This window comes from Pipra filicauda, unplaced genomic scaffold (assembly GCF_003945595.2).
Source record: "Pipra filicauda isolate LSUMZ 115617 unplaced genomic scaffold, ASM394559v2 scaffold12_size5214236_pilon, whole genome shotgun sequence".
In the NCBI taxonomy this organism is placed as follows: domain Eukaryota; kingdom Metazoa; phylum Chordata; class Aves; order Passeriformes; family Pipridae; genus Pipra; species Pipra filicauda.
The window spans coordinates 2142534-2166742 of NW_024103763.1; the positions used below are offsets into that span (position 1 = coordinate 2142534).

At 37.1% G+C, this 24209-nt stretch overlaps 1 protein-coding gene across 5 annotated transcripts in view; it reads right to left on the reverse strand.

Annotated features, from left to right (window-relative positions):
• The window catches only part of CNKSR2 (connector enhancer of kinase suppressor of Ras 2), a 210175-nt gene that overhangs the window by 122190 nt on the left and 63776 nt on the right, over window positions 1-24209 (reverse strand). For all 5 annotated transcript variants that reach the window (XM_027731127.2, XM_027731128.2, XM_027731123.2 and 2 more), the window contains exons 5-6: window positions 10714-10755; window positions 582-701 (exon numbers count right to left, since the gene is read on the reverse strand). In XM_027731127.2, the coding sequence (XP_027586928.1) occupies window positions 582-701; window positions 10714-10755 (162 nt within the window). The remainder of the gene's footprint in view (window positions 1-581; window positions 702-10713; window positions 10756-24209) is intronic.

Here is a 24209-nt window from a genome sequence, read left to right on the forward strand (position 1 = left end):
TTGGATTACATGAGCAAACAAAAGATCAATGGTCATCTCTTTAAAAACAAACACAGGATGGCTGCACTGAGAGCCTTTACAAGCACCTGATTAAGAATGCAGAGTACTTGCAATAAAATTCAATGAGTTACTTATCAGGAGGGCTATAGAGTCCTTGAATAACATAAAATAGCTTTATAACCCAGAGATACTATGAAATATTTTCCAGAATTTGACAGATTTTGTTCACAAGCCCACGCAAACTTCTGGGTTGAGTTGATCTTAGTAATTTAAATCCCTTCAGACTTCAAGATCCTAGAACAATCTGAACCATTTTCCAGAAGCTAGTATAAATGGCAAGAACTTCTTACTCATTTCTCCCTGTTCACTGAACTCTTTGCATACTTCAGTCAGCTTTACAAAATACATCCCTGGTGGCCCAGCTGCATGAGAAACCAAACTAGCCTGGGTAATCAAATTGTTTTCAAGCTTTAAAACAGGAAAGGCTAAAATGTCCTATTCCTTTCCATATATTCAACTGCTTTTTAAAAAATCACTTTCTCATCCTGGATGGTGGGTTTGATTAACTGCGTACTTCTTACCAGCCCTTCACTTGGCTTGATGTTTGTAAGCTGGATCACTTCGAGATGGGCAGACTGAGAAACCAGTGGGTCAGAAGAGAGCGAGATTATGTGATCACAGACTCCAGAGAGAGTTTTACACTGGTAAAGAAAAAAGAAAAGAAAATGTCACAATAAGCACTGCAAACTATTTGCGTATTAACGTACAATTTAAACCATCATGTTTTGCAAGTATGTACAAGGCAGACAAAAATAAGGAGGAGAGGAAAAGGCCTCAGCGAGCAGTGCAATACAAAATACATTTTCTGTGATGACCTCGAACTAACACAGTGCCAGAACAGGAAAGAATAAGAGGTAAATGCTTTTGCATCTGAGTAGAGAGAAATAGGGACTGTGCCAGCTGCTCTCATGCATTCTCTGTGCTGAGCTCCAGCCTCCACCCTGCCCACACCTTTTGCAAAGACAATAAGTGCCCCAAACCACACTAATTTCCATTGAATATGCAGAAGTTCAGTACAGATAAAAATCAGGCTCTTAATGATGTCAGGCAACTCCCATTAACTCTGAAGTTTATTCTACACTAATGAAGTTCAATAAAGCCAAGTGCCGGGTCCTGCACTTTGGCCACAACAACCCCCTGCAGCGCTACAGGCTGGGCACAGAGTGGCTGGAAAGCAGCCAGGCAGAAAGGGACCTGGGGGTACTAATTGACAGGAAGCTCAACATGAGCCAACAGTGTGCCCAGGTGGCCAAGAAGGCCAATGGGATCTTGTCCTGTATCAAAAATAGCGTGGCCAGCAGGAGCAGGGAAGTGATCCTTCCCCTGTACTCTGCGTTGGTGAGGCCACACCTTGAGTATTGTGTTCAGTTCTGGGCCCCTCAGTTCAGGAAGGATATTGAGGTGCTGGAGCGGGTCCAGAGAAGAGCAACAAGGCTGGTGAAGGGACTGGAGCATAAGTCCTCTGGGGAGAGGCTGAGGGAGCTGGGGTTGTTTAGCCTGGAGAAGAGGAGGCTCAGAGGTGACCTCATCACCGTCTATAACTACCTGAAGGGAAGTTCTAGCCAGGTGGGGGTTGGTCTCTTCTCTCAGGCACTCAGCAATAGGACAAGGGGGCACGGGCTTAAGCTCCGCCAGGGGAAATTTAAGTTGGATATCAGGAGAAAATTCTTTACAGAGAGAGTAATCAGGCATTGGAATGGGCTGCCCAGAGAGGTGGTGGATTCACCATCCCTGGAGATTTTTAAACGCAGATTGGACGTGGCACTGAGTGCCATGATCTAGTAAATGGACTGGATTTGGACCAAGGGTTGGACTCGATGATCTCGGAGGTCTTTTCCAACCCAATCGATTCTATGATTCTATGATTCTATGATTCTAATAAAACATGCTAATTGTCTTCAGACTGGATTTCTCATGTTCTACAGCTGCCAAGCATGATTTACTATTGCAGATATGAAGATTACAACAAATCACCACTACACGATGGGATAACTCTTATACCAGTTATCGCTGGTAGCCTCTTTGCAGTAAGACAGAAAAAGTTTCTAAAAAGGCCAGGACTGTCAAATTGGTACTGTTTATCTCCTGATCTCTCACTCCCTGAAAACCCTCTTCTCATGAGGAAGAAAAGCTGTGAGGTTTTCCTATCTTTCTCTCATATTTTTGTAAGAAAGTGATCTTTGAGAGTTTCAAAGTTTTCCATGAAGTCCTCTTTTAGCAACTTTAAATGAATTCCCTGTTTAGATTTCCAGATACAATTTTGTCAGCAAATTCAGGGATTAGAACATTCTTCTGGTCCCAAAACTGCAGGTCTCTCCAAAATCAATTAAGAACCAGCTTAACTGCTCTCAAATTCAAAAGATGAAACCTAATCAGTCTCCTCAAAAGACTGAAACACAACTGCACACAACTGCTGCACCAGTCAATCTTCCAAGACTGCAAAGTATAGTTCTTACAGTAAAAAATATCTACTACAATGTTATGGAAAAATAATATAAAACTGGATATAGCCTCCTTGCCAAATCACTATTATAATTCCAAATGACAATCTACAAATATCTTGTGTAAAAAAAGAAAATAAAAAAAATTAAGTTATAAAAGAAAAAAAGAATAAATCCAAGTACAGTGAAATCTTAATCCTGTTACATATGAGGATACTATGATTTTCTCCTCTTCAAATTATTTACAAACAGTTAAAAGTTTAGGTTTGTATATAGATCACTTGTTTTGTTGAGAAATATTGTTTCAGGGTGGAAAAAACAAACCAGAATCAAATGGAAAATATAATAAAGTTTTTATTACCAATACAACCTTCTTCCAGAAAAAATACTACTTTCAAGCATAGCCACACACACCACCCCTTCTGCTTTGTCATGATGCAGAATCATTACTGAATAAAGGAAGCCAAGAAATACATAAAATGAGGTCAAGAATATTTTGTGTTTTACCTGAAATAGAAAGAAGTGAAAAAGTGAACTTTATGGAAATTTGGGTTTCTTTTAATGGCTTTTGGATACACAAAAATTGTGTTGAGCTGACATTTTTAAAATATAAAAACTATATAAAATTCCATAATAAAAATCAAAACTTAGATTTCTGTTTGGCTTTTTTCAACACAGTATTGGCATGCTATTTGTATTTTCATACCTCTTGTAATTGCACTGACAATTATTGAAAAATTGTTTAAAAAAAATTACAGAGCACTCAGTTCTCCATATGCAAAGTGAAGAGACCTACATTATAAATTCCTCTCTGCAGACGAAAACAGATATAACTTTAGACTTGTATTCACCCACCTATTCTTCCTATTAATCTCCTCTAAAACTACTAAATTTATGGAGTTCTTAGCAGTTTCAGAGAAACTTTTGCTTGTAGTGAACTATTTTTTTTTCTCCTATTTTTCAACTGTTGCATTTCAGAGAGATGCCAAAATGGACAGAAAAGGAGTGTTCCTACCACCCAACACAAGGTATGTCAGTCACAGACATGGCTCCTCATTAAAAGAAAAGTCCTCAGCTGCCTTGACAGAGGATGGGGAAAGGTGAGGAGTTGGGCACAGAACAGAAGCCTAAGCTGAGCTGCTCCCTGGAGCAGCTGCTCTCCCTCTGCCTCTCCATAAGAGGGGTACAGCATACACTACACAGTAAGTCTGTGGAGATCAGCATTCCAATACTGTTATATTGGTTGCAATTCTAAAACAAGGTGGTGTGAATGTTCCCCAAGAGGAGCTCTGGGAATATTGGATGTCAAAATCACGAAGTTGCTAGGATAAAAAAAATCTCCCATATGCTTCAATGCATTTCTAAAAAATTATTGTCTTTTGGGTCTTGCAGCTTCTTTAGATATTCACACTGCAGTCCAACAGCAGGTTATCATACCCATTCTAAGCAGAATAAATGGGCCACAGCAAAGTCTTTAGAAAAGACCTTATGACTACAGGATGCACTTTCAGATTAAGGCTTCAAATTCTATGACCTTTCCAAAATGTAAATGCTCATTCAAAATGTGAGGATGTATACACAACTACCTTCCTAGAAATTATATGTAGGGCAAAACTGCTGCATTACTACAAAATATTTTCCACTTCATGAGCGCCCAGAACTCACCACAGTGAAGACAAAGGTTTAAGACAGATAACTTCTAAAGCTTGATTAAATGTTATCAGGTTTATTATCATGTATGAGTATCAAAGGTGACTGGGAACAGCAAAAGAAAACAGAAGGTACAAAAAAAAAAAAAGAAAACTAACTAAAGTTCTTGAATTACTTCTCTCAATTTCTGACCAACAGAATTAGCTATATTTCTTCTAACTGAGCACTAGTGGGCCTGAGTGATTCAGTAAGACAACATGCCATAACTAACTGCACCCGTAAAGAGAGCTGCTCAAGAAACAGCCACTCTGGATAATGAGACCTAAACACAGAATCATCTGCTTAGTAATTATGGAATAGTTCTGTCCAGCAAATTCATTTAATTGAAAAATGTTTTCTTTGTGTGTCCTTTCCTTTGGAGGGACACACAAATCCTGTAGGAGGATTATGAATTTAAGATTCACTGCTATTGCACAGCAAATTGGCATATTCACTTTGCCTGGACTTCCAAGGAATGACTAACTAATTTGATTTTAATTAAACTGATCTTTTAATTTCAGAACACTAAGCATTTTATTTGAGTTTTCTTGTTCTGGCATAGTTTCAAGACTTTGGGAACAAAAAGTAATTTTTTTAAACTAGGAGCCTGGGTTCTGCCCAACCATCTAAAACTTGCAGCTGCTGTGAGAAAATAACAACTCCTTTACCTTTTTCTGAAAGTATGAGAAGCCTGCTTCTGTTACATACTTACCGAATTTTACGAGTTTCCCTATAAACTATTGGACGCTTAAATATTTTTGGTTAAATATTTCTTGGTTAAAGAGTTGAACTGTAAGCAGGATCAAGAATCTATTGGGCTTATGTTAAAAGCAGAGATTGTCATGAACTTTGAGCTTGTCCAGAGCCAGGACAGCAAGAAACCCAGTCTTACACAGCAGATATTCCCTCCCCCCTGCAAAGAGAGGGTACGCAGGCTCTCACTGGAAACACGTCCAGAGGCTGACACAGGCAAAATAATGCATTTTTCCTCACCTTTACTCTCAGGAACATCTCATTCACAGTTTGTGGGGTTTTGTTTGAGGGTTTTTGGGGGGGATGTGTATGTCTGTCAAGGATGGGAGAAGGAGGAAGTGGGAAATTCAGGCCCAGGAATATATCAGAGCTTGGATGGCTCTGGGGCATTTTCATAGGGTACAGCTGTGTCAGTTTACACCAGCTTTTAACTAGAGGCTCTGAATGCAGTTACCATCCAGTGCCTTGCCTGTGCCTAGCACAGAAGCAATGTCAATTTAACGGAGACAATATGCTATTGCACTTAGAAAGTTCCCACATAAACCATCTGTGACTTCCCTATGCTTCTCTTCCTATATAATTCCTACCAAGGCTCATCAGGTTCATCCCATATTCACTCAAGCAAAAACCCTGCCTAAATTTAAAGTTATGTTCTATGTAACTTTACTTCTAGCTTGACTAAATTTTCCCTAAACACCCCAGACTTCACTGGAGCTTTCATCTCAGCACATGTAAATCCAATTTGAGAAATTATATAGGTGAGATAAATCCAGAGGGTTTAATATTAATTTTTTAAATGATTAATTGTATTAAAAATAAGTTATTTTATTTTATGGAAAAAAATGGACTGATATAATACTTTGCATGTAGGCTACTCAATTAATTTGAATAGAAGAAATGCTACTCATTTTGTTCCGAAAAATTTATGAACACATAATTATTCAGGACAAGCTGTATCATAGAAGTGTATTTTAGTGCCAGTAAAATCAGATGGTAGTACTATCTTCTCACCTTTTCTCTTTAATGGTAGAGTACCTTTGGATGCTTTCTAAAACTACACTTCTGTTTACGAAAACATTGTTAATGAGATCAGGTTCCTTTATTTTTTGTAACTGCTGATTGCCTGCTGCAATGCAGTGTTAGTTACAGTAAGAGGCCACAGGAAGCTGAGGACCCACTAGCTCCCACAAAAATCAGCAGGCATTAAAAATCCCCAGCCTTCCTCAAGCTGCACTCAGCTTCCAGTGTGCAAGGTAGCTGAACAAAGGGAAAGAATTTTCCACACTAGAAAAAAAGCAAGTTACAAATTATTAACTGAGAGAAATCAACAGATTATTACATTTTCTCCTTTTGTGCACAGTCCCTGTTCTCACTATAAGCCTTCTAGCAACAACTTCAGTTCTCTTTTGCAGTAACTCTCTATTCAAGTGACACACTTGTAATTGCAGACTGAAGCTACACCACAGTCTTTATGTGCAAAGTTAAATGATTCAAAGGAGCACAAAAATATCACCACACAGCACCTAGTTGTTTGGTAGAAATTCAAAGGGAAACATTATCTTTTCCCCAGTAGGAAAGTACTTTAAGCCCTACAGCATTACCTACAGGTAATACTTAGTTTCTATCTGTATTTTTGGATCATAGGGTACCAATTTCTAACAGCTTTTCTATAATTATTCCTTCTTTCAGCGAGAGGGATAAGGACCTAAAGGTGACTAAATTAGATTTCTATCTGTTCCAATTCTCTGTGGCTACTTCAATATGTCCTGGGAAAACATCTGTCTTCTGCAGCAGAGTGCAAGTACGTAAGGACATGGTCTTCCCCCAAACTCTCTATTTGTTTGATTCAGGCAGCTCTATGGTCACTAAGTGTTTCTGATCAAGCAAACAGACTTGTTTGTCCCTGTCCTTAATTTTACCCAGGCTAGTGATCAAGCTTAAATCTATCTTGCCAAGTATTTCAATACTGAAGCATCATGGCTGAAACACATTCCCAGGGCAACAGCAGCACCAGCCTCCCTCATTAAGTTCCTCACCTATGTCATTTGAATGAGGGAAAGGATATCCATAAGACATATGGATGTTCAAGGCTAAAAGTAAGCAAAAACATCCGGGCACTGTTAACTTTAATTTGTTTGGGAAAAAAAAAGAAGCAGCTCTGCTAATTACAGCTGTTTGAGAAAATGAAGTCTAATCAGAATGCTTAATCCAAACCCAATAATTATTAATAAAGTAATTTTAGTCCAAAACATTGTTTGTATTGTATGGAATACATCAATAACTCCAGCAATATTAAAACCAAGTGGGCCTGAACCGGCATTTTTACATATATGAAGTTTAAACTGTGAACTACATCTTATTTTGGATGCAAAAGGAGAGGCTTCTATTAGAATGAAGCTTGCTTGGTTTAATTTGCAAGGTATAGACTCCTGAAAAAAAGAAGGTGGTTACTTTTTCATTTTTCTTTTTTTCTTTTATAGGACTGTAAAAATGATACCTTTGACAATGTATTTTTAGTCCTTTATAGTTCTATAACAAATATTCAAATATAGTGGGCAGGAGCAAATTACTGTCACTGTGGTTTCAACAAGGCTGTTACCAGAAGAACATTCTGATCCATTGCTTGTTCTTTTCTCTTTCAACTTAGTTATTCTTTTTAAATTTAAATAGCTCATTTGTTTTTCAAAAAACTTCTTAATATTAGCTTCACTCTGCAGATTCACTTTCTACCATTTCCCAACTCAATAAAACTGCATTTTCATTTTGCAGGAAATGCAGCCCAATTTTAAAACAGTGAAATTCCTTAGGAAAACATTCTCTTTTTTTACGGAATTAAACTAAAATACTTAAAAGAAAGACTATTAAAATTTTTCAGTTAAAACTTATTATTAATCTGACCAAAGCCTGGTTTCTACTTTCTATAATTAGTCCTTCTCGCTTTGCGCTCCCTTTAATACTTTATTGCTTCATATGGATTAATCTGTACTGGATATTTCCATCACATACAGCCTTGAACAGCTGGATGGAATCAATTCTTCAAATATTTTAAAGCTCCATTTACACTTTTGCAATGATTAACTTATAATTCCCCAAATAAGCAGAACTGACAACCTTTTAAGCTGATCAGTTTTATAAACATTTTACCATCTTAAGCTAAATCAATACAAAGATTCTAAATATAAACTAGCAAGAGCAGACTAATTTTCAGTTTTGAAGTAAATACTACACCTGTGGCTTATCCCTTCATATTTAGGCTCAGTGTATTTTAAAACCTGTTCTTCTAAAATTAATATTTTCTATAGCCACCTACTTCTGTTGGTATTATTTTGTGGTGCAATTTACTTTCTGGTTATATCAACAAATTATTATTATTATTTAACTATTTATTTATTACATTGCTTACTGAGCAAAATCTAATCTGGAAAAAACATACTGAGAAATGAAGTGGCAGAAATATGAAGCACTTCTCTGTATCCATACATATTTCAGAAATATCAATATTTTAATGAGCAAAACCCAACACATTATTCGTGTGTGGTTTTATGCTTCTTATTCCACAGAAACCAGGTGTTTCTGTGAATAAAGTCACAGGGAAAAAATCAAAACTTTAAGAAATATAGTTGTCTTTAAAATAATTGTTTCAACACTTCTACAATCCTGGGGCAAAAAATTGTAGAAGAGACATTTTTTCCCCAGACACATTTTGGAACTCCATTTAGAAGAAATAACAAGTTTAAGTAGGTAATTTCTTCTTAAAACTTTGTAATTCTTCAATTAGACCTTTTTCCTTTAGATACATTCTACGTGTTTACTTGAATACCAGAGATTAGTTTAATACTTAACCTAATATTATGAGTGACAATCAAAACGCTTTTCTAAAAAACTCGAAATTGCTTGGAACAAACAAAAATATTTCTTTCTGGAATATAAGCTGAAGCTATAGAGGTCCGTCTCCACAGAACACCATTTCTTAAAAATATCTCAGTGATACCCAGAGAGCTAGCATGGGAATACATGAATTGACGTTAAAACACACTATCTATGCACAAGGTGATTCAGCAATCTCCACATGAACACCCACACTGCCACTTCTGAAGGAAAGAGGGCATTCATCTGCTTTTCAAAAGAAACTACTGCCTTTAGAATATGAACACCTGAACTATTTTTTGGCCCTACCTAATTAAAGCAAACCAATCAGTCATTTATTTGAGGATCTTGCTTTTGGCAAGGGATGTTGCCTACTTCACCATGCTTTAGAGGAAGATATGAAGACTCAGTGACAGGTAAACTTTGGAGGTTTCCACGTTTGCACTTCAACAGCGGAAGAATGGTCTCACAACCCTCTCTGTGCCCACTGCATCTTCTTGCTCTCCAAATTGGAACTCAGTAGGCTCGCTCCAGGGGAAACAGGGCAGCATTCCCACAGGAGATGTGTGCTTACAGAGCTCCAGCCCTTAACCACAGCACAACAGGCCAAAATAACACTTCTCACCATGTGAACAACGAAGATGCTCAACCCAGAACACAAGTTCAACATAAAGTAAACCACTGGACCACAAACAGGTAATGTGGACAAAAATCTACTACTTTGATCCAGCAGTCTGCTCCTATCCTCTTTTTTAATCTACTGTTAGATTGCTCCCCCCAGATTGTCTAATGGGCTAAACCCACAACACATTTTTCTGTCTTCCAAGGAGAGAGGTTAGAGGGAATTGTGACTGCTTTCAATTCCAATTTATCATCAACCTTTTCAGCTGCATGTGTAAAATACTACCTTTCAAATTTGAAATATGATGTCAAATCCTATCTTTTACTTATTTAGTCATAGATTTACCTCTTTCACAAAATTGCTTATGGTCAGCTTTCAGTTTCCTCAAAATTGTCTGTTGAAGCTTGTATTAACTCTAAACACTGCCTTAACAGTCCTTTCTGCTGATTTGTAAAATTTATATACTGTATATAGCAGATGTCAGAACTCTCATCTCTTATAGTAGACAACATGTTTTGAAAACCAGGCTATATATAATGATTTCAAACTTATAGCACTTTAACCTCTGCCAAGATTATGCAATTAAAAACCTCCTTACTCACATACTTGTAGAGATTGGCCTAGCATAGACGAGCTCAATAAATTTGCTAATTCATTGTGTCCCACAGCTGAAAACATGTCAGTGAAATTTAAAAATACAAGGAGACTTATTATTTCCACATCACTGTGAAACCAAAGTATCAAAAGCTTATAGAACGCAGCCTGTCAAGCCTTTGATATGGAAGCAATAGGAAAAAAAAGGGGAAAAAAGTACTGCAAAATTTACTGGGAAGTTCACCTTTTAAAATAAAGAAATGAAGTATTTTCTTCCTTAACATCTATAATAAGACCAGTATAATATGAAAATGTGAAATATAGTGAATAAATTAAGCCAACTCATTATTCACTCTGAGAGATATTATCTTCATTTCTAACTTTTAGAAACAAGATCTGGGTTAATTTAATACTCACTAAAGCTCAGCCACAACATGAAACAGAAATTAATATCTAAAACTTAGGCGCAGTTTTCAGACAAACCCTTGCAAAGTTCCTGGCTTCTCATATGACAGGTTTGTAGCATCATGACCTATCCACAAGTAGTTCTATACATTCACTCGGTCATATTCGGACTAGTTCATTGTCACACTGGCACTGCATACAAAAAGCACGAACCACACAGCTCTAAAATTCTATGTAGTCTATACAAATACATTTTTTAACAGAAAACCAAACACTACTTACCACATGAAGAATTTTATTCTCTGTTTCATATACTGTGCAATCCTGAAAAAAGTAAAGCAGAAAAGGTAGGTTAAGTTGGTCCAATCATTCCTCCTTCCTTGATTTATCATTAAAAAGAATTCCACTGAATAGAAAAGTCCTTAGGATGAAATGAAATATTTCAAAGACTTGGACAGAATGAAAAGATTCATGTAACCAAAGTGTGAAGCCACCACAGAAAGGCAATACTGGTAAATGTTTATATCTATTCCCTAGTTCTTGTTGCTTCCTTCCTTGAGACAGATAGTGCTCTTTCTCCACTTTACATCCTTTTGCCACATGCCTGCTAGTCCCATGCATACCTGACAAGTGCCTTCAACCAGTCACCCCTGACCATGGACAAAAATTACCTGCTTGTAGTGGTAACACTGAAAAACAGAGATACCAGCAATAGTCTTAAATGACTAAGAAAGGAAACTAAGATGAACAATTCTTGCTGAGCTGAACTGACATGTTTGCACATGTTGATTGTTTATAACATAGCATAACATGGGAGGGAGGAGAAACGCCAAATAAAACACAAAGGAAACTGGAGGCAGACTCTCTGGTTACACACAGCCTGCTGGGGACTTCATGTACATTCTTGTCACCTTATGTAGCGTTTGAGGCAGGTTCTATAGGCAAGACTAACAGACAGGAGTCTGGGACTGTGAAAGTTTTTCTGACAGGCCAAAATCTCAGTGGATATAAAGAAATGGAGTTAGCAAGGCAGAGAGTACATGAAAGACAACCAACATTGGTGAAAGAACCACTCTTTTTTAAGAGTAACTTTACGGTAATTAGTGCAAACTCTGTTTAGAACAGATGCTTTATGTCCTATCTAATAAACCACATGAAAAATGGGACAAAGTTTTCATGTTTAAAGTCTCGTTTTAAAATCAGTTTATCATGCTAGAAAAAGAACTTTTTTTATATGCAACTGTTTTAAAAAGAATGAACTTTTAATCCATGAAGCACTTCCAGTGTTACTCAGGCAAGAAAAGCCAATGTGTTCTTAAGCTTTATATAAAGCAACCCATGCAGAAGTAGCAGGTTGATCAGGGAGCATTTTCCTAATAACAGCTGTTGGCATTCAGGAAACATTTGCTAGTAAGTATAGCCAGAAAGAAAATCTAACACATTTAATTATATGCAGACATCAATGAAGTATTCGCAATCTTAGTAGCAAAACACACATTTCATTGTTATATGTGGGAGGGCATGTAACATTTTCAATCTGGATACATCTATTTTCTGCATGGTTTCTTATGAATCATTTTGCAAAAATAGCAGGAAGAGATTGCAACATTTATATTGAAGAACAAAAAAAAAGTGCTTTTAAGCAGACATAATTATTTCATTGTTAATAAGAAGAATTTACTATAAGTTTAAACATTCAGCTTAGAGAGGATACTGTCTGAGACTAAAGGAAGAAGGATTCTGGGTTCTCAAATACTCTATATGTTTATTACAAACAAGAAAACAGTGAATAACAGAGAAATACTGCTAAATCCTTGAAATTAATCTCTTCCATGATCACAAAGGAAGCTATATATGCTTATTTTCAGCAAACCAGGAGTATATATGTATATATATAAAATATTCAAATATTTCTGAATCCACAAAAAACAGTAAAACAAGTGGAAAACTTCTCAGGCATCCAGTCTGTGAACAGATTCACCCTTAACTTCTCAACATATAATTCCCTACAAATTCAGGGTCTGGGAAGAGGAACTGCTAAATGAGTTCATCACATAGCAGACAGCAGACTGTTGATATTACATCTTCATATTCAGGCAAGAGAAAAATTAACAGTTCTGTAAACCACAAAAGACAGAAAAACTGGAGGAGAGCGAATGCAATGTTTCGATAAAAAAAACACAAACAATTCCAAAATATATTTTTTCCATACATGATTGATATCCAACCAAACATAATTTAAGCATGAACTCGGGGAAACATGCAGGAATGTAAAGAGCCATAGACCAGAGCAGCCCTGAAGTCTAGGATTCAAAGAAACCTAGGAAAAGGTCACCAAGCTGATCCCTGCAGCTCGTTTCCCTGCAGCCATCCCTAGAGATGAGGGCTGAGGCTGCTTCTGAACGGCCCCAAGAGCAAAAGCCACAAGTCACTTTTTGTCATAGGCAACAGCTCATTTCCCTTTGGCTGCCTTGTGCTTTATCTTTAAGCAAGTGCTGAAGATAACTGTGCCCACCCTCTGCAAACATCCCCTTAGGTGGCATGATAAGCTGAATGCAAATTACTGGGAGCCTTTACCATTTACAGTTATTACTTTTTCATACCCATTTTAATTCAACTAAAAAAGCTTAAAGCACTTGAGAACTATAAAAAGTCTCTAATTATGCAATTAGAAATAATTTTTTATTCTTAGTAGCATACCACCCACACCTGGAGAATGCCTCTTCTTTCCATACAAGCCTATATCTTACTCCTGAAAAATTTTCTTAAATATCTGTTTAACTACAGTATCAAAACATTGCAATTAAGGTAAGAAACAGATCATATGCAAGTTTAACATTAACTTTTTTCTACTTCAGAAAAGCAAGAACACACATAAAAATCTGCAACCAAGCTTTACTCCTACACAAGATAAAAATTTGCTATTCACTTAGTTAAACAATACTGTGATTATCTCTGAACTGAAATACACAGTTACAGCAAGGACGAGATATATTACTTTTACCTGTTTATTCTCTGAACTTTACTATGTACATTCACTCCCATACTATAACTGAAGCTAGGCTATATGATCTTCTTCTAACCAACCAAATAAAGCTTCAGCTGAAACAGTATAATGTTATTTTCTAAATGTGGATTATTTTCTAGAAGATTAATGACACAGATTGTTAATAAAGCAACAAAAGAAGTGTTAATTTACATTTCCTGAAGACAGTCAAATAGTGGCCATAAGCAGTTTGAGAGAGAAAAATGGGACAGTGTCATCCACAAAAAGAGGGACATAAAAGGGAAACATGAGAGAACAAGTTTATTACTAATATCAGACTTTCATAGTCACTCTCTCCAGCTCTGCCTCATGCATAAAGAATGGCAAAAGTGACCTTTGTGGAGACAGCTGGAACTAGGCTAATATCCCAAAAAAAGGGAAACATGAGGTCCAAAATTGGAAATAAAAAGAAAAGCAGTAAGGGAGAAAAATAAGAAGAGCAAGAACAAACCACACAAATCAGGAAGAGGATTCTTCTGCATTTTCAATCCCGGTATAGTTTTAAAATCTAATTTTAAGACTACCAGGCAAGGTAGCAAGATCTACACTACACTGCAGCTGAGAGGCATCACTTATTTCTTCCAGAAGCTCTGACCTTCATAACCACAATTCTGCATTATTTCTACAAAACAAATTGTGAGTTTTATCTGCACAGATCCTACCATAATGTCATAAGAAATAATTACTAAGCACATTTAAATTAAACCCATCGAATTAGACAGCACTGGCTTGTGGCAATGCTGCAAAATGTACACGTATCACTGTGGCCTACCCCAGACATCGCTAGAACAAACCACATGTGAAACAACATACATAAAATACAAATATTTGTGGACTTCTTTTCAAAAGCAGTGTTTATGATGGTATATTTTTCCATTTTCTTTTAGTTCTACCCTCACTGTTATTATCTTCTTTTTCAACATTTGTCTTCGTATGTCACAGAAGTGGGGAATGGAGTCAGCTAATTACACTGGCACTTTTCCTACCCTTTGTTTTCTTTGCACCCAAGTCAATTAAATCTTAACTCAAAATGTGAAGTACTGAGATACAGAAGATCTGCCAACTCATCCTACTGCTCACATATCCCATAGGTAAAAAAATGTTCATGCAGTTCTCTAGCACTGTAACTATGGGATAACTATTCAACAGAAAACACTTCTATTTTTGCATACATATGATCTGGTGTACAAGTTCAAGTTGGCAACCTGTCAAATTACCTATTGCAATTACCTATCAAACACACCTCTCAGGATACTTGCAGGCTATGCTCTCAAAACATACCATCATTATTACCACTACTACTACTATTATTATTATTATTCATGGGTTTGCCACATATTCTAGGCAGCTGCTGCACTGCACTCTTGGCAGTCTTTAAGTTCCTGTCAACTCCATAATTTAACTTCAGAATAAAATTATGCTAGTTAAAAAAATAAAATACATACATACAAATAGTTGATGGATAAAAAATTGAGAGAAATGCATAAATATGTGCATTATTTCTTTCAGCAACATTTCAGCATTTCTACTAATCCTTAGATCCAAATGCTCAAGAGACAGCATGGACTTCTTTCACTGTAATTTTTTGTTCAGCAGAATGCTTTAGGTGCTCATGTATATGTAAAATATTTTTTCTTACAAGGCAAGGCAATTTCTTAGGCAGAACTGATACAGAAGCAGGTTGTATGATTTTCAGCAACAAACCCCAAATCTCCCAATTCTCAGGTAACATGTTAGCCAAAAAATGTCCTTTATAAATTCATATGATAGTGGCATTGCCCAGAAGCAGGTTGTGTGATGGAGTAAACTGGAGCAACTTGTAAAGAACAAGAGCTTGCCATGAGATTATTCATTCTCCAGGCAGCTTTCAAGTCACTTCTGGTGGAACTTCTTCCCTGTTTTTTTCATTTATTTTCCTCTGCAGTCCAACTGAACTTAGATGAAGGCAATTGACATGTATGTATTTGTGTATATTGCACTGGGTTTTTTCTAGCATTTTTCAGATACAAATGTAGGCAATTGTGTTAGGAACACCATTTTAAAAGTGGTAGTAAAATCACCTGGGAAATGCATCTTTCATGAGCAACTCCACTCATCTTCCATGTCTAGTTTCAAGAGGGCACCAGCTAGATTTTATGTACTGCTTAAAAACAGATGTCTGATAGAATTGCTGTCACCATTGTTTTTGAAGTCATGCAAAATGCTCTAGACTATGTAACTCCAGTACTCTATTTGTAACAAGAACAATGAATTACATGATTGCTAAAAGAGGGTTCAGACTCTCACGCATTGCCAAACCTTTGGCATAAAAATCTCTCTCGAGCAATGTAGCCATTGGTTGGAATTAAACCAAGCTATCCTTTAAATCCCTTTGCTTCTCAAATTGATTAAAACTGTAACTGAATCCTTTAATAGCAGTATAAGTCAAATGGATGATCTGTCGGTCTTGCTACTTAGCAACAATAAAAAATTAACTTGAGAATGCTCAGACATAACTCCCAGCCCCTTCAGACTCGGTACCACACCATGAAAAATAAGTTGTTCTGGCTTCAAGGAGCCTACTCCAAGCCTGTTCAAGTGTCACTAGCTCTAGGGAACTTATGCCATTGGCTCTAGAAAGGCTCGTTTGGTTTGAATTCTGCCCAATTCAGCACTAGCAAGAGAGCCACAAGACTGAGGTTTGCTGGAATTGTCACTGAGAGTTCTCACAGAAGTTCTCAAAAACAATGATGACAAAGTCTAAAGCTTTGCCAACACATGAAGAAGGCAACAGTCTTATAACTTCCAGTATACGTTGATTTATTATTACCCTTCATTGCTTTTCTTGGACCAAGCCACTGGTACAAGGGTAAGACAGGTTGAGTTCATTTAGTGTTTCACTAAAATTAGAAAATACATAGAAAATACATCCAATACAGCTGATGGCAGGAAAAAACAATTGCAGCTTTAAAATAATAAACTTGATTGATATCGTAGAATGGTTTGGGTTGGAAGGGATCTTAAAGATCATCTAGTCCCAATACCACTGCCATGAGCAGGGGTGTCACCCACCAGGCCAGGTTGCTCAAAGCCCCATCCAACCTAGCCTTGAACACTTGCAAGGATTGGGCATCCACAACTCCTCTGGGCAACCTGTTCCAGTGTCTCATGACCCACACAGTGAAAAATTTTTTCCTTATATGTAATCTAAACCTGCTCTCTTTCAGCTTAAAACTATTACCCCTTGTCCTATCCCCACATGCCCTTGTAAAAATTCTGTCTTCAGCTCTCTTATAGTTCCCTTTAGGTACTGAAAGGCAGCTATAAGGTCTCCCTGGAGCCTTCTCTTCTCCAGGCTGAACAGCCCCAACTCACTCACCTCTCTCATAGGAGAGGTGCTCCAGTATTCTGATCATCTTCATGGACTTGCTCCACCAGGTCCACACCCTCCTTACATGGGAGCCCCAGCGCTGGATGCAGCCCTGCAGGTGGGGTCTCATGAGAGGGGCGAATCACCTCCCTCGATCTGCTGGTCACACTGCTTTTGAAGCAGGCCAGGATATGGTTGGCTATGACAAAATGCTGTGTTCTATATTTCATGATGATTAAAAAACTGATGGACACCATGGAACCCTGCTCAGACTGTGATTTACAAGTATGTCTGGGTAATCACTGCAATAGTAGAACACAAATTGGCAAAATATACAGCTCTGTTCAATCCCCTCCCCTCCAACTCCCTTTACAAAACCAAAAAACTCTTAAATACTCCAAAAGCTACAGAAGTTGGCAAGCAGGTTATGTTCTCTTCTGGCAACATGCAAAGAAATAAGAGCATGACACAGTCAGAGGCTTCCTGAGGTGTTTTACCACATCTTAGATTTTGAGAGGTCTAGCAGGTCTTTGGATACAAAAGGTATGGCTTTGGGGACACTGACAATTACACTTTTGGAACAGAGGGAGGGAGAAAGGAAATACTTTTTTCCTGTCTTTTACCTAAAATGCAATAGCAAGCCCCTCTAAGCTATACAACACCCAGTGCTTCCACAGACAATCCTTGGCTACTGCCATACAAAATTAATTTTTAAAATTACACAGATGTTGTTACAACACTGTATTTCTAAGTAACCATCCCAAAATATGCTCTTTCCACGACTTTCTTTCCACTGAGCTGCTCCAAAAGTCTCCCATCATGGCTGTTCTGACTGCCACAGTCCCAGGGAGCTCTATCCTCAGCTCTCCCCTTTTCTGCAACCTCTTCCCTGTTGCTCAGCAGTCTCCTAAAATCATGCTGCTTTAATTATCATCTCTGTGCAGATGAGTCACAGATCTCTCATCCCTTCTGTTCACATTCACAGTACAGAATCTCCTTCTGGATATTTGCCACCAGCCCTAACACAGTGTGCTGGAAAGCTGAAATCACGTTTCTTCCCAAACGCTCCCTGTTCTCCCTTTCTTTCCCAGTCTCTGTCAACAGCTCCACCACCTTATGTCCCACAAGCTCACAACCTGGGTGCCATTTTCAACTCCTCTTCACTTCCCACACAAATCCTGTCGATTTTATTCCCATTGCCGTTCAGAAATATTTGCTTTCTTTCTCACACCACAGTTATTCAATCCCTGCAGTTCCTTGCCACTGGGTCTAGGGCATCCTCACTCTATTATTATTCCCTTCCCCTCCACACTGAAGCCAGAACTCACCTCTACCTGCAGAACCCACTCTGTCCTCCCCCATCAGAAACATGCATAAGGACTGACAGGGATGGGAGAAGCAGAATGGTGAGCACACATCTTTTAACAAAGTAAGGGGAGAGGAAAAAAAATCTCGATTGGAAAAATACAATGCAAGCTACTAAATAAATGCTACAAAAAAGAACATTTCTTACGCAACCTACATAAATGTTTCTAAAAGTCTAGAGCCTTTCCCTGAAAATGTAATAAACCTGAGGTACTCTAAGTTCATAACCTTTGTGTACAAACTAATAGCAATTACCCTGCCTACTGAGTACAAAGAATTGCTTTAATTTTATTTAAACAATCTGTGTGGAGTGGCACCTATCACCATAGTAACAGAATACTTCATGTAGAAATTTAATACAACTTACATAAATCACCCACAGATCAAGCAACCACTGGGCAAAATTGCTCTCTGGATTAAGAGAGATGCAATGGGTACACTAAGCTCTTTTATTCTATCTTTCTGAAGTCATTTTTCATTTCCAATTATTTCTACCCTTCCTCCTATAAAAGGCATCATCTTGCTTTCCCTAGGGATCTGGTCACATATTAATTCTTACTTTGCATATAGAGAGTTACACTTCTTCCTTGTTTCTAAAATGAGCCAGTATACCATTAGGTCAGAAACTACAGCCAGTATTTTAGCACTGACTAAAATCACACTGATAGTTGCTCATATATCCCTCTGGAATTTAAGTGCTTACATGGTCTAAATTGAATTTCAGCTGTTCAGGTGATTTCTCTACTTGGTGACATTCTCAGCAGGTACAAATAAAATCCACTGAAGCTATCAACAGATGAGAGATTGAAATTGAGGCAAAAATGGTCCATCCAAAGGAGAAAAAAGAGTCGAAACACCCTTTTTTCCACACTTCTACATAAGCATCATGCATTTAACCCTCTAATCTTTTATTACTGACGTGTAAAATAGAGCTTGTAGCATGATGTGTTGTGCAGTTCTTAAGTTTTCAATGTCACTTCCAAGACAATTTAGAGGTAAATAACTTCTTAATTTTTCAATTCTGCTATTCCTCTAGTACTGCCATGAGAAAGAATTCTGGTTTATAAAACACAACTACAGCAAAATATTTCATCTTTCATATTTAGCCTAGGTAGCTATTTTGCCAACAGAGGAAATGAAATTAATTGAACTTGAAAAAAGTAATGATATTTAGGTAAGTGGCATTTCAGGCTCAATCATAACTTGAATGTTTCATAATGGACCATCTGAAATGGTTTATGTATTTTTAATGGACTTAAGCAAATAAACACACACATGTTCCTGAAATAAAGACAGACACAACACTTTTTCATGCCTAAGGCTTTTACAGCCACTTAGCAACACATGGTTTCCGTACTTCACTACACTACTGAAGTCGAATCTTGCTTCACTGCACCTGGTTACAGAGATCATACTGCCTCTGGGAAGGGAAATCAGTTTCCAAACTAAAAGAAATGCGGAGTCTTAGTCTTCAAATCTACTGATATGACCAACATAATCTTAATAGATCATCATTAGTCATTCAATTTGCCATTTACAAAGAATTACATAGTAAGCATTGCATCTCTTTGACTCTATTCAAATGGCAACTGTGATGCCACTCAGCGCACACTGACACAGTGCCCACAACAATCCGTCTAAGAAAAAAAGCTTTTATTTAAAGGAAACATATGAGATATGAAAACACATTTTCCCCTCTGTCTACACTTCATCTCAGTTTCCACCAACTTTCTGCTACTTTCTGCAAGTGCTTCCATGAGTGCATGAGTTAACTCAACAGTCCCTGACTCTTTCACTGTCACCTTGACCCAGTCAGGATCATTTTCTTGGAAAAATTTAACAGCTGCATTGGTTTACCACTATATGCCCCATCAAAAAGACTAGTCCTTTTTTCACAAATTATTCTGCTTTGTGTTTCATTTTCCCCCATGTTCAGAGACTGTCAATCTGGAAGAAAAACAACCAAAAAAAAAGAACTCCAAACAAGGCAACAACAAACCCATTTTTTGCTTTCTGGTCGCTCAGCTTCCTACATACTCACCATTCTTTTGAATATTTCAGTGGTTTTTTTATTTTGTTTTTTAATTTCCATCCACTAGGCAAAGAAACTACTTTCTCTAAGAATGGAAGAGAAAATACAGCTAACAAATTCACGGGGCTTTACAGGGTGGTAGTTTCACAAGTTTGGGGAAAAAAATTCCACACGTCTTTACAGCATATATATCAATGACAACTAATGAGTCATCAAATTAGTAGTCCCAACAGAACTATTACTGACATTTTAATCTTCAAGATATTCCACGCCTAATTCTATTTCAAAAAGCACTTCAAAACTTAAATCAAAGGACAATATATCTATAAGTAAGCCATTTCAAGGGGAAAAAAAAGAAGTATAATAAAAGAGCAGAAAGAAACTACCAGAATCATAAAAAGGCATCAATGCTAAGTACCTTAGGCACTTTTTACATTACGTTAAATTACAGCTGAAATTTTCTGTAAAATTGTGCTATAGATAAATAAGCTACTCTACTATGAAAAAGAGAAAAACATTACTAAAGAGCATAAATTGAAACAACTTTGATGTAGCTTCTTGTAAACAAAAAACAGCCTCATATTTCCCACAATCCTTTAATTTCTATTTTAGCTTATACATTATACATTGACTTTTAAAAGTCAACTGCAAGAAAACAACTGCACAGAACAACATGTATCCAGTAACACCACAACTTCTGAGGACTGCTTTGAACCTTATGCAACAGAAAATCTTGCATAAGAGCAGCACTTGAAGGATACAAGGTGAGTCTGAATTTCTGTCAGCATTATTGACAATGAGCTATAACACTCTCATATGAACATCCTTTTGATGTCATGTATATAGGCAGATATTGCCTGGGTATTGTTTTCAAGGGGAGCTTTCGGTTCTAACTTTCCCCCACATCTATTTAGCTACCCACTCGTACACTTACCCCCCACTTGTGCACTTATCTAAAATGGGGGCATTTTGTATAAACAGTGCACTATGTATAAATATACTTTACACTTCAAGAATGTGGCCTCCTCATCATGAACTATTTTTATTTAAAAAAGAGAAGAGGGAGGGGAATATTACCACAGTAGGCTAACAAAGATTTTCCTGCAAGCATTTGATAATAGAGTTAGGGTGGAAGGAATAATGTTGAAAATTCAAATAAAAGTCTTGAAAATTTAATATATAGCTCTTTACAGCAAACACATGTTGCTTTGAAAATATAAACAAGCTGGAAGCGCAAAGCGGCTTTAATGAGGAACCAATAAAAGAGTCACATCACTAAACTATTAAAACCAGTTTATTAGCTAAAGATACCTGAGGTAATCAGCTACTTGGTATGACTTGAAATTTAAAAACTTTAAGCTATATTTAGCAAGTCTTTAAAGTCCTTAATAACTAGGACTTAAAACAAAAGTGAGGAATTGTGATCGAAAACATTATAGGAGAGATACTTTGTAAAAATAGTACTAAGGATATTATTCTTCTTCATTCATATATTTGACATTGTCCTTACCAAATGAATAGAATCATTTTATAATACTACATTTGGATTCAGAGTCAGAGCAGGGGAGCTAAGAAAGTAAATTTCCATTTTATCCTTTTAACTGTAAAACAAGCCTGAACGTAATGTTTCTCAGTGAGATTTAATATTTGAAAGATTCCTCACTTAAAGTTACAGACATTTGATTACAAAAACTGCAGTGGTACGCAAAAATAGTGCATTACTTAAGAAGTAACTTGTGATGTTTTACAATAGCTTTTATCTGAAAAATAGCAATGGCTAAAAGCCCAACAAAGAACACCCCCCTGGCATGGGAAGTGCGTCCACTGGGGCAAGGAGTATATTGACACTTTTTTTTTTTGTATCTCAAATGTCTTTAAATGGGGAATAAGTTCCAAATCCCTCAGATGATGCAGTGCACAGGGCACTTCTGTACGTGCTCCATATCAGAGTTTTTAGCTCCAAATCCCAGGTGGCTATAATGCCCAGACAGAGTATCTGTGGATGGTTGTCTTGGTCTTTCTTTGCTATTTTCCCTCCTGGACACCACCTCCCAAACTGCATCACTTAAGTTCTCACCCCACATCATTCAAAATCTGAGTTTACCTCCAAATGTTGCTATGAGACAGCTGATGTCAGAAGTGTGCTCTGTGACAACAATGCAAGACAAATCCATGTTAGCCAAGTGACTACCCTCCATCTCCACCCCTGTTACAGAGAATTACTTCCACCACACAGTCCCTCTTTAAAATGGTATTAGGCAGAGAACTAAATGCAGTGAAGCTTCTATAAAGGAGTATTTACATGCCTACAGCCATGTTTCTGCTGGAGCACATTGCTAAGTAAATCCCACAAGACATTAAAGCTGCAAGACAAACATTAGTGGTTTTAAAACTAAATAAACACAGCAAATCATTGTGAAAGCTGATTAAGGAAAGTAAAAAACATGTGATGAGGGCTACTAATGATCACTATTAAAAAGCAATAAAAGAAACAGGGTGTTCAGCAGCAAAGATTTCTTTAAATGTCTGGTAACTTACAAAGTCAATATAAAATTAGACTTTTCAGATATTCACAAGATTTCCAGGGTTTCAATTCTAAAGAAGAAAGCTTCTTAAGTGAAACTTTAATGAATTCCTAAGGAATAAAAGCATTGAGAATGATAGTAAAAGCTACCTACAGATGGCCTAAGAAAGCAAGATATTTTCTGTTCCTTACGTTATCTGTGTAGTTACTGCTACCTTTCTAAAACAAAACCAGCACACTTAAAATGTCCAGTTCCCGGCACTCTCTGAAGCTAAACAACCCAACTAACTAAGTCAATAGCAAGACTTCATGAACACCATCAAGACAAGAGCGTCTCACATTCTTCCTGATGTGCATTTGTGACTGAAACAATCCTGTTGGCACAAATCTAAATTCATGAATGAATCAAAGGCGAACAAATCACAACCCAAAACAATCTCACCCCCCCCAACCTGTTCACCCATAGTCCTTTAACATTTATCTTGTATCATCAAGAAAGAACAGGCCTTTTTTATTCATTGCAGAGGAAACAGACAGAACAGATAATGCTCAGCCTTTGATTCCTACAGAGAGGCAGATAGTGTAGGAGAGAAAGGCACAGTGCAAGGAAATGGTGGCAAAAATCATAACAGTCTCATGAATTTGTTTGTCTTTTTTTTTCCTCCAGTGTTCTACTGCAAGGGAAGAGTTGATTATAAAAAAGAGCAAGAATGCAAGCCCTGAATTAAATAAGCCATCAGCAAGGATGATGGTATCAAGAGTGAAAACCTGCAGGAAGAGGCTATGAAAAAATATCCTAAAATCCTAAGGGGGAGAAAAAAAATCCCTAAGCCAAAATAAAGCAGCTGCATAGAAGCAGATGATTAGTGAAAATGCAAAGCAGGCTACAGTAACTTGCAGTGCTCTGAAGGACCTGCTTCCATTGGCAAATATCCACTGCACACTGGCCTATCAGGTCCTGGGCAATGTGCAACACACACAGACAATTGAATGGTTAAAACAAAGTATGTGTCTTCCTGCATTTTATTCCAGAGTTGTCCCTAAGAAATTATTATAACTCGAACTTTGCTAATTATTTAAAGGTAAAAGCACAAATACTCAATAGATTTTCTTAGACTTCATACTTATAAGTGGGATGTAATTCTGTAATTTTTTCTTAATTATCCATTTAGCGCTGATAATAGGGGGGGACACGACTCAAAATCACTAAATTCTATGAAGAAACACTGATATTACAATCAGTTACAAAAGGTGCAAAATAAATCAAGCAAGCCACCATAATTTTAGCACTTTTTACCCTCCATCTTGATTAAAGAATCATTTTTTGACTTTTGGTTAATAAATCTAAACATTAGCTGTAACTTAAACAACACAAAAAAATCCTCATGGAACTCAGTTACTGGAGTTCTATTTTTAAATAGTACTAATGTCATAAAAATTCAGAGCTAATAAAATGTGTAGA